The 11,754-nt window shown below is 45.5% G+C and overlaps 2 protein-coding genes across 2 annotated transcripts; one reads left to right on the top strand and one right to left on the bottom strand.

Annotated features, from left to right (window-relative positions):
- Nucleotides 1-1,644: 1,644 nt before the first annotated feature.
- Nucleotides 1,645-3,924, top strand: LOC131289877 (uncharacterized). Its single transcript, XM_058319215.1, has 4 exons — nucleotides 1,645-1,881; nucleotides 1,969-2,122; nucleotides 2,189-3,281; nucleotides 3,356-3,924. The coding sequence occupies exons 1-4, from the start codon at nucleotides 1,760-1,762 to the stop codon at nucleotides 3,922-3,924; spliced, it is 1,938 nt and encodes a 645-aa protein (XP_058175198.1). The 5' UTR covers nucleotides 1,645-1,759.
- Nucleotides 3,925-5,935: 2,011 nt separating this feature from the next.
- Nucleotides 5,936-11,575, bottom strand: LOC131289879 (eukaryotic translation initiation factor 2 subunit 3-like). The gene is made up of 4 exons (XM_058319217.1): nucleotides 11,404-11,575; nucleotides 10,778-10,952; nucleotides 6,280-7,390; nucleotides 5,936-6,200 (listed from the first exon to the last, which is right to left on the bottom strand). Exons 1-4 carry the CDS (start codon nucleotides 11,479-11,481, stop codon nucleotides 6,140-6,142), a joined length of 1,425 nt encoding a protein of 474 aa, XP_058175200.1. The 5' UTR covers nucleotides 11,482-11,575; the 3' UTR covers nucleotides 5,936-6,139.
- Between the last annotated feature and the right edge of the window lie 179 nt (nucleotides 11,576-11,754).

Below are 11,754 nucleotides of genomic sequence, written 5' to 3'. Positions count from 1 at the left end.
ATTAAAAACAAGAATAAACATGCCAGGGCTATAAACCTAGAACATGCATGCCTAGAACTTCATTACTTCAAGAATAAGTCTCATCTACCTTCTTGGTCGTCTGGAGCTATGGATAAACATATAACCGATAAGAAAAAGAAAATTTTAAAACGTGCCTTATCAAAAAACTAACACTGTTCGCCTGGAAAATTTCGTTACTGTACAAACTATGACTATGTTAAAGTATCGATAAAAAAAACTGGTCCGACGATCGTTTGCCAATGTACCGAATGACATAGCGATCAACACGTCATAGTTTCACAGAATTTTACCGCTTATCTAAAAGTGATCTCAATTGGAAGCAATCAATGTGTAGATGCTAATCAATTAAGATACGCCTGCTTCGGTAAACATTGACATTTACTGTTACTGCTCGTCTAACCAAAAATGTCCCGCGAAGAAGAGGAGGACTCTCTCTTGGTCATCCGTGTGTAATGGAAAGATAAGATTTTTTTGCCGGCTAATTGCCGAAGTATCTTTTTTCTAAACTTCAAAGCTAGTTGCCCCTGTGTGTGTTGGGGGCCTATGCTTTTTGAAGGGAAAATGATCGCGTTGAACTTTCGGATATGGCAGTGAGTAAGAACAGAAACAACCATTCGGTATTCACTGTTCCCATCAACCCCAATATGTTGGTAACTGCTTCGCAAACTGGTAACAATAGTCATACAAATTTCTCATAATACAGATCAACATTACCGGCAAAAAAGAGGAACCGAGTCAATTTTCATCTTCAAGCCGTAATGCTGCGTTTCCTACTCGTGATGTACGTTGCAAGGCCCACCGGTTGTAATACACGTGATCGCTAATAGTTTTGAGTACGCAGCTCACGGCTACGAATGGATAAACTCGGTCACGGATGAGTGGCACGATTACGTTAGCATGGAACCGTGGCGCCTGGGAGGAAACAGCATCTCTTACACTATCTATGCTTAGTAGAAGATTGTTGGGCGGTTATCTCAATGTCATTGGCCAATTAAATGTTGGTATATTGTATAAGAACCATTTATAATGCTAGGTGGGAAATTCCAAAATATAATTGTTCGTTCAATTGTCAGACACTGGGCCACGTGTTTAAAAAAATTGGCGACTCTACGAAAAAACTCTTTTTTTAACTCGAGCGAAGCAACATCTCTGCTCTGCTTGTTAATGATAATGCTCACTAACACTCTACATTCTGATAGCATGATAGAGTTGCAATTGCATACGATGGAAGCTAATGTGCCGAGAGCAAAATTACTCTGATAAAACGAACGATTGCTTGACTCGACTCGTCTAGCTTTCAGTATAGAACTGTGTTGATCATGCGTATTACCGGCTTTAAAAATAGTATACGGCTAAAAAGGTTAAGTGAGGCATAAAAACTATTACGTTTGTTTATACTAGTCACGTAGACGAGTGACCCGGAAGGTCAAAGTCTCTATACTCAACCGTATAGTGGTGTTACCTTATACCTTAGGAAGCTGCATGGTTTCACTGTTTTCCACGGCTATTTTATCCTAGTACCCGGCCTACTGTGGTACAAAACGAGTGGTTAAAACTTATTCAATTAGCAATGCAATCCTGTAACTAAGATAGCCATTTTCTGTCCTAAAACTCTAGGTATGCCTTGGATTCGTTGTCGGCTGGAGTGTAAAAAAAGGCCAAAAAGTGTGGCCTTCGTTGATCGGAGTAGATTATAGAATGTTTCAGTGTTGAAGATCGGAAAAGGACCACCGTAACCATGTATCAGTGCCGCAAGTTTACTCGCAGGAATCTACTCTTCCTACTAATGATAGGGGTGATTTATCTTCTGCTCGATCATTACTTCACCGCGGAAGAGTATGGCGACAATAGGGAGAAACTGTAAGTTACCGAAAAAATTTAGTTCATACGTTGCTGCTGGGAACGAAGGTGCGTAATTCGTTGTTGTTTTTCACTTTCATGTACCAGTGTACTCATCGAAGAGTCGATTAAATCGCTCGCTAATCAGGGTGCTTGCAAAATGCCAAGCCTTCCGGTGGACTCGCCAGAAATGCTGAGCTTTCTCAGGGACGAACAGCCGGTCGAGTGTGGAACAGAACTTCAGGATTGGGTGAAATGTGAGGTAAGGTAGTTTTTGGCGTAATTTTTGTCACTCTCAATAATTTCTTTATATTCCGACTGTTTTTAGAAATCTATCTGTAGTATCAAGCCGGAGGTAATCAAGGAGAAGGGAAAGGTTACCTGTGATTACGCGGATATACTGCGGAAAAGCGACTACAAGCTTTCGTTTGGAGAAACGACACGCACAAGCAATAGTTACACGTTGCGGGCGAGTGATTTTGTACGTGCCAAGTGCTGGACCGAAAGCCGAACGGAGCGTTGGCAGGGAGTGCTGATAGGCATCCGGCAGGATGAAACGTTGCGATCACGGCCTAGCTGGAACAAGGAATCCGCCCTAAACGTCCTCATGCTTGGCTTTGATTCGCTCAGCCGAAACGCTTTCCAGCGCAAGCTCCCAAAGGCATACAAGTATCTCACGAAGTACCTTGGTGGGGATGTGCTCCAGGGATACAACATTGTCGGTGATGGGACGCCCCAAGCCCTCATTCCCCTGCTGACCGGGTTCACCGAGCTTGAGTTGCCCGACACCCGCCGGCGAATGAAAAACACCGAGTACGTGAACGTGTATCCGCTGATCTGGAAGGAGTACGAGAAGTATGGCTACGTGACGGCATTCAACGAAGACGTACCAAACATCGGTACCTTCTCCTATCGGTTGAACGGGTTCGATGAGCAACCGACCGATCACTACATGCGCACCTACTATGTCGCTATCGAAGCCTACCTCAGCTACTACAAGCGGTTATGCATCGGGTCGAAACCGCGCCACAAGGTGATGCTGGACTATACGCGCGACTTCATGGAGAGCTACCGCACGGCCATGCCACGGTTCGTTTTCAGTTTTCACGGCGAACTGTCCCACGATTCGATAAATCTGGTAGGGGTTGCCGACACCGACCTCACCAACTGGCTGGTGGATCTGAAAAAATCGGGCATCTTAAACAGCACGATTTTGGTGCTTATGTCCGACCACGGGAATCGGTTCGCCGAAGTACGCAACACGCTGCAGGGCAAGCAAGAGGAACGTCTACCGTTCTTTAGCTTCACGTTTCCCGATTGGTTTAAGGTGCAGTATCGCGACCAGTACGACAACTTCCGTCAAAATCTCGATCGACTCGTTACACCGTTCGATATACACGAGACTCTGCAGGACATACTAAGTAAGAATACAGAAGAATGGATTTGTATTAACGAAGGAAGGTTTCGCTGATTACCACTTTTTCTTCTTTTTCAGCATTGCAGACCCTCAAGACAAAACAAAAACCAGCCGTTACACGTGCCATATCGCTGTTCGATGTGATACCGCAAAATCGGTCCTGTGCCGATGCCTACATCGAGCCACACTGGTGCGCCTGTCTAAACTGGCAAACGATCAACGACACTGCCTCCTCGGAGGAGGTGTTCCGGTCGGCGAAAACCATCGTTGATACGATCAACCATCATACCGAGCGTCATCGGGGCATTTGCACCCTGCTGACGCTCGACGAGATCCGATGGGCTGCGCGATTGCAGCCGCACGAGGGTTTGGTGCGGTTCAAGCAGAACCGCGACACCGACGGTTTTCTCGGTGACTTTTCCTCCGACGCGATCCGCGTCGCACACGACATGTATCAGGTGAAACTAGTCACCAATCCCAGCAAGGCGATCTACGAGGCGAGCGTATTGCACGATCGCTTAAACAACCGGTTCCGGGTGAAGCTAGGGGATATCTCACGCATTAACAAGTACGGAGAGCAGGCCAACTGTATCTACGACCGGGATCCGGAGATGCGCAAATTTTGCTACTGCAAGGATAGCCATTGAACGTTGAGGATCGAGAAGTACGGAGAGTGGCCCCTGATCCTGAACGTTGGGACTTATACAACGTAAAACGACCCTGCTGACTGATTGAACTATGGCAGAGCATTTACAGAATCTAGAGTCGAGGAAGTTCCTTACTTTCTCCCTTTTTCCTACGGGTCACCCCCCATCGGCTGCGAAAAGTTGTTGTACATATATCTGTTATATAGAGCTAGGCAATACGATGGTGTCTCCATTGCATAAGAGTAACGGCAGTATTACTGCGCCCAAATTCATTATACTTAACCCATATACTTCCTCCTGTTTTTTGAAATATCATCTTGGATCGACGATCGATCCTAGCAAAAACCGGTGCCAGCGACCGCCGACGATTTGCAAAGTAGTGTTAACAACAATTCATCCCCTTTCTTTCGCGCGTCCTTCCCCGACGTTCAAAAGGGGTGGCGTGCGAAGCTTGAACTCTGGAAGTCAGGCCTCTAGAAGTCAGGGACACCATAGACCGGGTAAAGGGTTAAGCCACTTTTTCATAAATGTACCTACGTGTGTGAGTGTATGTGTGTAAAGCTTATGAGTGTTATGAAACTCGCCATTTGTTTTAGGTAGGGTGAATGATCTCGAATTATACTGAAGATTAAACGTTGGAGCTATCACTCCCATTTGGAAACAGTTTATTTGATGCAATGATTTCTAACTTCATGAAAAATATAACAGGGAAAGTAGTAGGAACTTTAAATGCACAACTAGAACGCTAGAAGCGAAAACCGAACTCATTATTAGTTGTTAGCTTTAATTTTTGAAATTAATCAAACCAGCGTTTAGCTCACCTTTAAAATCTCGATTCTGTTACTCGGAGGAAATACGCTAAGCGTTGTGAGAATTTATTTCTACGAACACGGTTCGTACCCTGCTGGAATTACCAGTTTGATGATTTTCTTTTGTAATTGAGTATTAAACTTAAGCATGGCAAGCAAATTCCTTGTCTATTTGTAAGAAATGAATACTAAAAACCAAACATTTAATTCCTAAGAATTTTTTTTCGATTTTTTCTTAAGAGAAAGAATTATTTTCAAATCGTCCAAAAAATTAAGTGAAAGAAAGCAATCCCGTTCTGTTCTACTACAATTTGAATCATCGAACACTACGAAAAAAATGGTTATTGGGAGCATGCAGTAAGCATGTCAGTTTGCCATAGAGATGAATCATATTTGATACCAGGATTCCAGTCCCAGTTCGGCGTCGCATCAGAGCGGATGGTTAGCAGTGCACGAGGTTCCTGAAAGGGTTAGCTGAAAAGTAAGGTTATCTTAGGCACGGCCGCGTGGTGTCGCCGAGCTGGAGCTCAAGTCAGAGAAATCCTAGCCGACGTACATCTCGTGCTGTTTGAGTAATCAAGCGGATCACGAGTTTCGTGCGATCTGACAAACGGAAGGAAATATTCCTTTCGTGACGGCGGGTGAGCAGCCACATTTTGACTGCGCACTAGCGTGGTTGGCTAGCAGTGCTCCTGGCCGCATGGTGGCAGTCAAAAGGCGATGCCTACAGAAAATCGAAAACCACAGAAAACCAGGACATATGGCCTTTAGTAGCCAGTCCTTAACCAAAAGAGGTCTATGTCTCCAGGTTAGCTTGCGAAGGCCCAGGAAGCTGGATTCAATAGCCGTACTGGAGTAAATCCTCGCCGAAGTGAAGAAGAAGAAGAATATCAGGATTTACATCTGCTTGCATAAGAAATCTTATCCTGAATCGACAGTACTTTCTTTCATTGTATGATGAAAAATTTGTTCAACACGGGTAGGCTTCTGTCTTTCTTCTTTTTCTATGGTTATGTATTTTCTGTCGTACAATTATATGTATAGTGCCAACGGTGTTATTCCCTGCCCTGCGAATGGTGATTCTTACCCACATTTCGTCGTGCGTATGATCATTCATCCATACAATAGCATCTTTTAAATACGTTGTAGTGACCGGGCGCATCGTTGAATCACTTGCAGTATCGTGGCAGGATTTACCGGAATCAAGCAACACTTCATGGCCTAATGTTACTCTTCCAGCAGACACTTCTAACGGGTTGAGCGGCGTGTAACCTAAAACCATCACGCTCGAAGATGAACGTCGCAGAGAAACGCCCGATCGCATCCGTCTGTTTGTTTATGTTTATACGGGATGTTGATGTTGATTTGATTTATTTGATTGAAAATATTGGTGTTGCTTTCTTTTCTTAATTTTCCTTCAATGGCTCGATAACGGTACCACCACGAATTTGTCCCCATCCAATCAAACTGTGAAGATAAAGAAAAGTAATGAATCGATAAAGTAAAGTAATGATAAATTTGCCTATAATAGGTTGATCGAACTTACCGCCAATGGTTTTCCACACGTCGGCTGAGAGCAATCTTTTCGTTCTTCTCTGTGCACACCGGGTTGGTGAGGGCAATCTTAGCCAAATCGGCACGCGTAGCAACGACCCGACCGCCGGTACTCAGTGAACCGATGTTGACCAGCAGCATTTCATGCCGGACGAGCTTCTGCACCTTGGCGCCCTTCTTGTCACCCTCCGTGCGCACACCGAGCAGACGCTTCAGCAGATAATACGACACTTCCAGCTCGATGAAGATGTTCGGTAGCGCACCAACGGCACCGAGCACCTGACCGACCAGACGATCCGCACGACACAGTGTCGGTTCGATCTTGGTACCGACACCGATAAGCCCTCCAGGGACGGCAAACTGCAGCTCGTTCTGCTCGGTGTACAGCGAGACAATCTTCGAGAAGATCGGTTTGCAGGTCAACCGTCCCTCCGCGTCCTTGCTGACCAGTCCGGGCCGGACCTCGATCTCCTGGCCGACGGTGAGGACACCGCGCAGAATCGAACCACCCGCAACACCACCCTTCAGGTCGTTCACCTCGCAACCCGGCTTATTGACGTCGAACGAGCGGATTACGATCAGTCGCGGTGGATCAATAAAGTTGCGAGGCGGGATGGGAATCTTCTTCGTAATGTACTCGCACAGCACCTCGATGTTGTACTTGAGCTGGGCCGAAATCGGAATGATCGGAGCACCCTCCGCCACCGTGCCCTGCACGAACTTCACGATCTGATCGTACTGCTCCTTCGCCTGCGTGTCCTTGACGAGGTCTATCTTATTCTGCAAGATGATGATGTGCTTCAGCTTCATGATCTCGATGGCGGCCAAATGCTCGGACGTCTGGGGCTGCGGACAAGATTCGTTGCCGGCGATCAGCAGCAGGGCGGCGTCCATGACGGCTGCACCGTTCAACATCGTTGCCATAAGGATGTCGTGACCGGGGCAATCGACGAAGCTGACGTGGCGCACCAGCTGGAAGCGTCCGGTACAAGCCGGACGGTAGCACGGGAAGCTGTCGTCCTTGCTCGAACCACCCGACGTAAAGCACGTCGGTCGCAAGCATTTCGGGTTGTCACATTTATATATCTTTGCATTCGCATAACCTATCGTAAGAAACATAGCATAATGTAGTCCTTGGTATCGAATATTTGTAAAAGCAGCAAAAACTCACGAAATACCTCATCTTTATGTAATGATACACCCATACAATTCCAGAACTCACACAAATTATATTTCAGTAGACTCCCGGTTTTAGTTTCTATCTACTTCATTTTGAAACGCTCATCTAGTGGTTTGATTATTTTCAATTAAAGCTGGAGAATTATTTCTCGCAGGACTGTAAAAATTGCGTTTGTTACAATACCTTCCACTACCACGGATGCTTGGAAGTCTACCGTAATATTATGTTTTGTTTAATTCTTGAGTGCGATACGAGAAAATGATTTTCACACCGGATACACCTCCGCATGTGTATTCATAAGAGAAAATAAAGACGACACGCTGAACACTTTGGTTTTGTCATGTTTATTCAAACGTTTCCTCTTTTAAACCGTTTGTTATAACAGGATGTGATAATGCGGCCGTTTTACCGTTCTCGTACGAAATTGTCACTTCGGGTAGTTCCACATTAACAGTTTGATGATTTTATAGTAAAAAAAGATTCATAATTTTCAATAGAAAAATGTCATAACAGAGGAACGAAAAATTCTGTAAATACGGGGTTAATTCTACAGAATCATCCGTTGGCTCACGTCTCTCGTTCGTAGAGTAAAAGCGTTAGCTTGAATACTAAAATATAATTTTGCGACAGTTGGCACTACCGCAAAGGCACTCGGTTTGCGGTTGATCATTCCGTACATTACTGTTGCTGGTGTTACTACCCGTACTGACGTTAGCATTGGCAATTCCATTAAAGCAATCTCCGCCATTCGAGCTGTTTAAGGAACTGTTGTTCATCCCAAGCTGCGAGTGATAATTGAAGGTGAGTTCTTCACCGACCTCAATCCGTCGGCGGGCAAAGAATGCCAAACGCGGCAGATACGGATCAAGGCAGTCGATCCACACCGACCAGATGCCGCAATTTGGGTCACAAGAATGGTTAAAGAAACGCGTCACATTCCCATACCGAGCAGCATCCAGCGTGAACGGATTGTCAGTACCGTTGAAGTCCAAGTCAAAAAGATAGGTGCGACCGACCGCATCATACTCGCGGCCCCGCTTTTCCGCCTCGTCATACGAGATGACTTCTCCGCAATACTCTGCGATGTACTGGCCCTCGTAAATGACGCTGTTTGTTCGCACACCCCAGCCACGCCCATTGGACGTTTTGAACACGGTCAGATTACACTTGCCACCTTTCTGCACCACCCGATTGTGACAGTCGGGGCCGCAGGAGCACTTGGAGTTGCACTCAAAAATCGGTGCACCGGCCTGCAGGAGCAGTCGTTTTTTGACGCTGTAGGCGAACCGACCGTCGGACATCTTGCCGCAGCAGTTACTTCGGATGCTACACGGATTACACTCACAACCCCACGGTGGATCGTTCGGGATCGAGATCCCTTCGCCGGGAATGTTTGTCTGCAGGTACGTAAAATTGTTCGGTGGGGCATCCAGATCTTGTTCGTTCTCGACGATTATTTTGTACGTCGGCTCATGACGAAGAATTTCCTCCTCGAATCGTTTCAACTCCTTGAGCTGATCGCGACGCTTGACGAATGATAACTCGCAGCGCATGTTGTGCACGATTCGATCCCAGGTGTATTTACTTTTACACTTATTTATCCGCACCTTCGCCATCACAATTAGATCCGCTCGTAACTGATTCCAGTCGTACTCTTTGTACTCACTCAATATTTCTTTCATTGTTTTTGCTCCCTTTTCGTGAGCTTCGATCGCCTGCTGATAGGCAGGGGTTGCCTTTACCTCCGCTTGTATTTTAACCACTATTGCCTCCAACGTGGCAAGTTCGCGAATCAAAAACTCATCCAGTATGGTACAGTCGGCCACGTTTTTTAGTGGTTCCCATGTGTTGGACTCTGATGGATAGCCCAACCATTTGATTTGAAAGAAAGGCAAATTTGCCACCAGCTGAACGTCCAAGATGGCCTCAACCTTGTATTCTTCCGATGTTGACGTTTTCTGCCGAATCACGCTTCTAACACGGTTCTGGCTAGCCGGCCTGGGTTTTGTCCTGGCGGTGGAAGCACTTGTACTTCCTCCTCCCAGTGACGTTTGTTTTCTTCGGTTGGAACGCTTCGGCGCGTTCGTTTCGTCCTGCATGTCGTCCGGCAGTTCCCGCTCGTTGTTATCTGTAGGAAGATAAATGGGCAATGAATGGCGATCCGGTCCAACTTTCCGTGGGGTTGCCATTCCGTTAACGCGCGTGGGGGAAGCCTCTTTGTTTCCACCATTTGTCATCATCAAAGTAGGCTCCGGTGGGGACATTTTGAAAAAGTCCATAATTTTTGCCTGCTTCATTCTGTTCAGTTCACCCTTGGATGGACTTTCTTGTGCCGTTTCCGATGCACTCGTGTCGAGCGATAGTTTACGCTTTCGGTCGGTAGTATCCTTCGAGATTTGTGCTTCCACTTGTTCTACTGGTGAAGCCTCAACTGTATCGACTTCTTGCTTCACGGTAGCATGTTTGTATAGCGGCTTAAAGCGTTCGTGTATCTTTTGCAGATACATGTTAAACGCATTGGGATCGGTCGTCAGTCTGTCGATCTGCTCCTTGGACAAACATTCTGAGTGCGTGCACGGTGGAGTCAGAAACCGGTAGTACCGAGTGCAGGAAATTCGCGGTGTATCACGAACGACGTACGATGGTTTGGGAGAGATAGAGAGAATAGAAAGAGAAAATACATTTTTATGTATAGTAACACGTTGTAAGAGCTAAAACTATTTCTATTTGTTATAACAGTTCTATTTGTAAATTTCAATAGATTTACTATCACAGATTCCTTCCTTGCTTTTATTGAACCTCCTGGAAGGATTCCTGTCGTTCGTTGCTACTAGCTACACAATTCTGTATTTCCTCTTGCTTTCTCTCATCTCTCTTACGCACATACACACGCACACAGTACGAATCATTCGGGAACCAACTAAGTAGGCTTCTCCATAATGTTGAGTCAACACGAGGCAGGATCAGAGCACTTAAATTTTCCAATCATGGAATGTTGTGACGGGAATGTTCGATAGGACCTTCACAGTCTTAGGCATCGGATGGGAGGCAACCACGAAACGGAGCGCTGCTTCTGTTGGCACACAATTTTTTCGTGAGCAAACGTAAGCGAGGTAGAAAGCAATAAGAAAACACTGGACAGAAAGTATACCGGAAAGTGAACGCATAACAGCCGCGAAATATTGACAGTTGTACCTAAAATACCACGGAAGATGGATTTTCCAAACGGATGGAACAGTGTGGAAGTGGCGTGATTGTAGCTACAGTGCAATTATGTGTAATCATGTATGTACAAAGTGAGGCTACTTACCCAGCTTAATAGTAATGTTTCGTTCTAATTCGTTCTTGAATCGAACCGTCTGCACACCTGAGATGGCTTTTACGACTGTCGACTTGCCGTGGGCTACGTGTCCGATCGTCCCAATATTGATCGTAGCTTGTCGTGAAATTACCTCCGGTGAAAGCGGCGTTAACTTGGTAATGTCCTAAAACAGCGAAAAAATTTACATTAGCTAAAACAAATGGCCAAAGAGAAGAAGGTTGTTGATAAGTTTGTTCACATCTCCATTTCGGAAATGAGTGTGTCGTAAATTGTCCTGCATTTAGTATAGATATTTCTTCTTCGTCCTACTTTGCTCCTGTGTTTTTGACGGCCGGAGTTAACATAACCTATAAATTCCTGAGGGCATAACACCATTGCATCAGCTTGCAAAGTATCTATCCTATCACTAGAATCACTGCTAGCATCGATCACCCAGTATTCACGATGAAAATTGGTGGTGATGATAATGAATAGACAACGTTTTATTCCACCAAAACGTCCTTAAAACCAGCATGGAAATGTCTTGTTGGCATCTCATCATACGGCGTTGAAAAGTTCCTACCAGTCTCGATGGATGGGGAATGGTTAAAATTACAACTTTCACAAAGTCTCACCAGTTTCGACAAGTCCTGCTGCTGTAGATGCGGTTGCCCTGTAGTGGCAGTGGAAGATTGCTGGTCGGCAGAGGACATCGTCTGCGAATTTAATCACACACTTCTGAGAATAGACAAAATCGGTCTTTCCGAAAGCGAATCTCACGAGCAGCAGAATGGGAAGCGCTATTGGCGTTTGGCACAAGACTAGTGTTGGCAGAATCGGGATGTGGAAGACTCGGAGATTGGATCCCTTGACGGAACTCAAAGGAGTAGATTCCATTTGACGGATTTGTTTCGGTTGGGATTTAAATTTCATTTGATTGGTTTGATGGCACAGGTAATTTTGTAATATTTAATTCCAGATAGAAA

Source organism: Anopheles ziemanni, chromosome 3, assembly GCF_943734765.1.
Source record: "Anopheles ziemanni chromosome 3, idAnoZiCoDA_A2_x.2, whole genome shotgun sequence".
NCBI lineage: Eukaryota > Metazoa > Arthropoda > Insecta > Diptera > Culicidae > Anopheles > Anopheles ziemanni.
The sequence above is the reverse complement of the archived record's forward strand: the minus strand, read 5'-3'. Positions and strand labels throughout refer to the sequence as shown.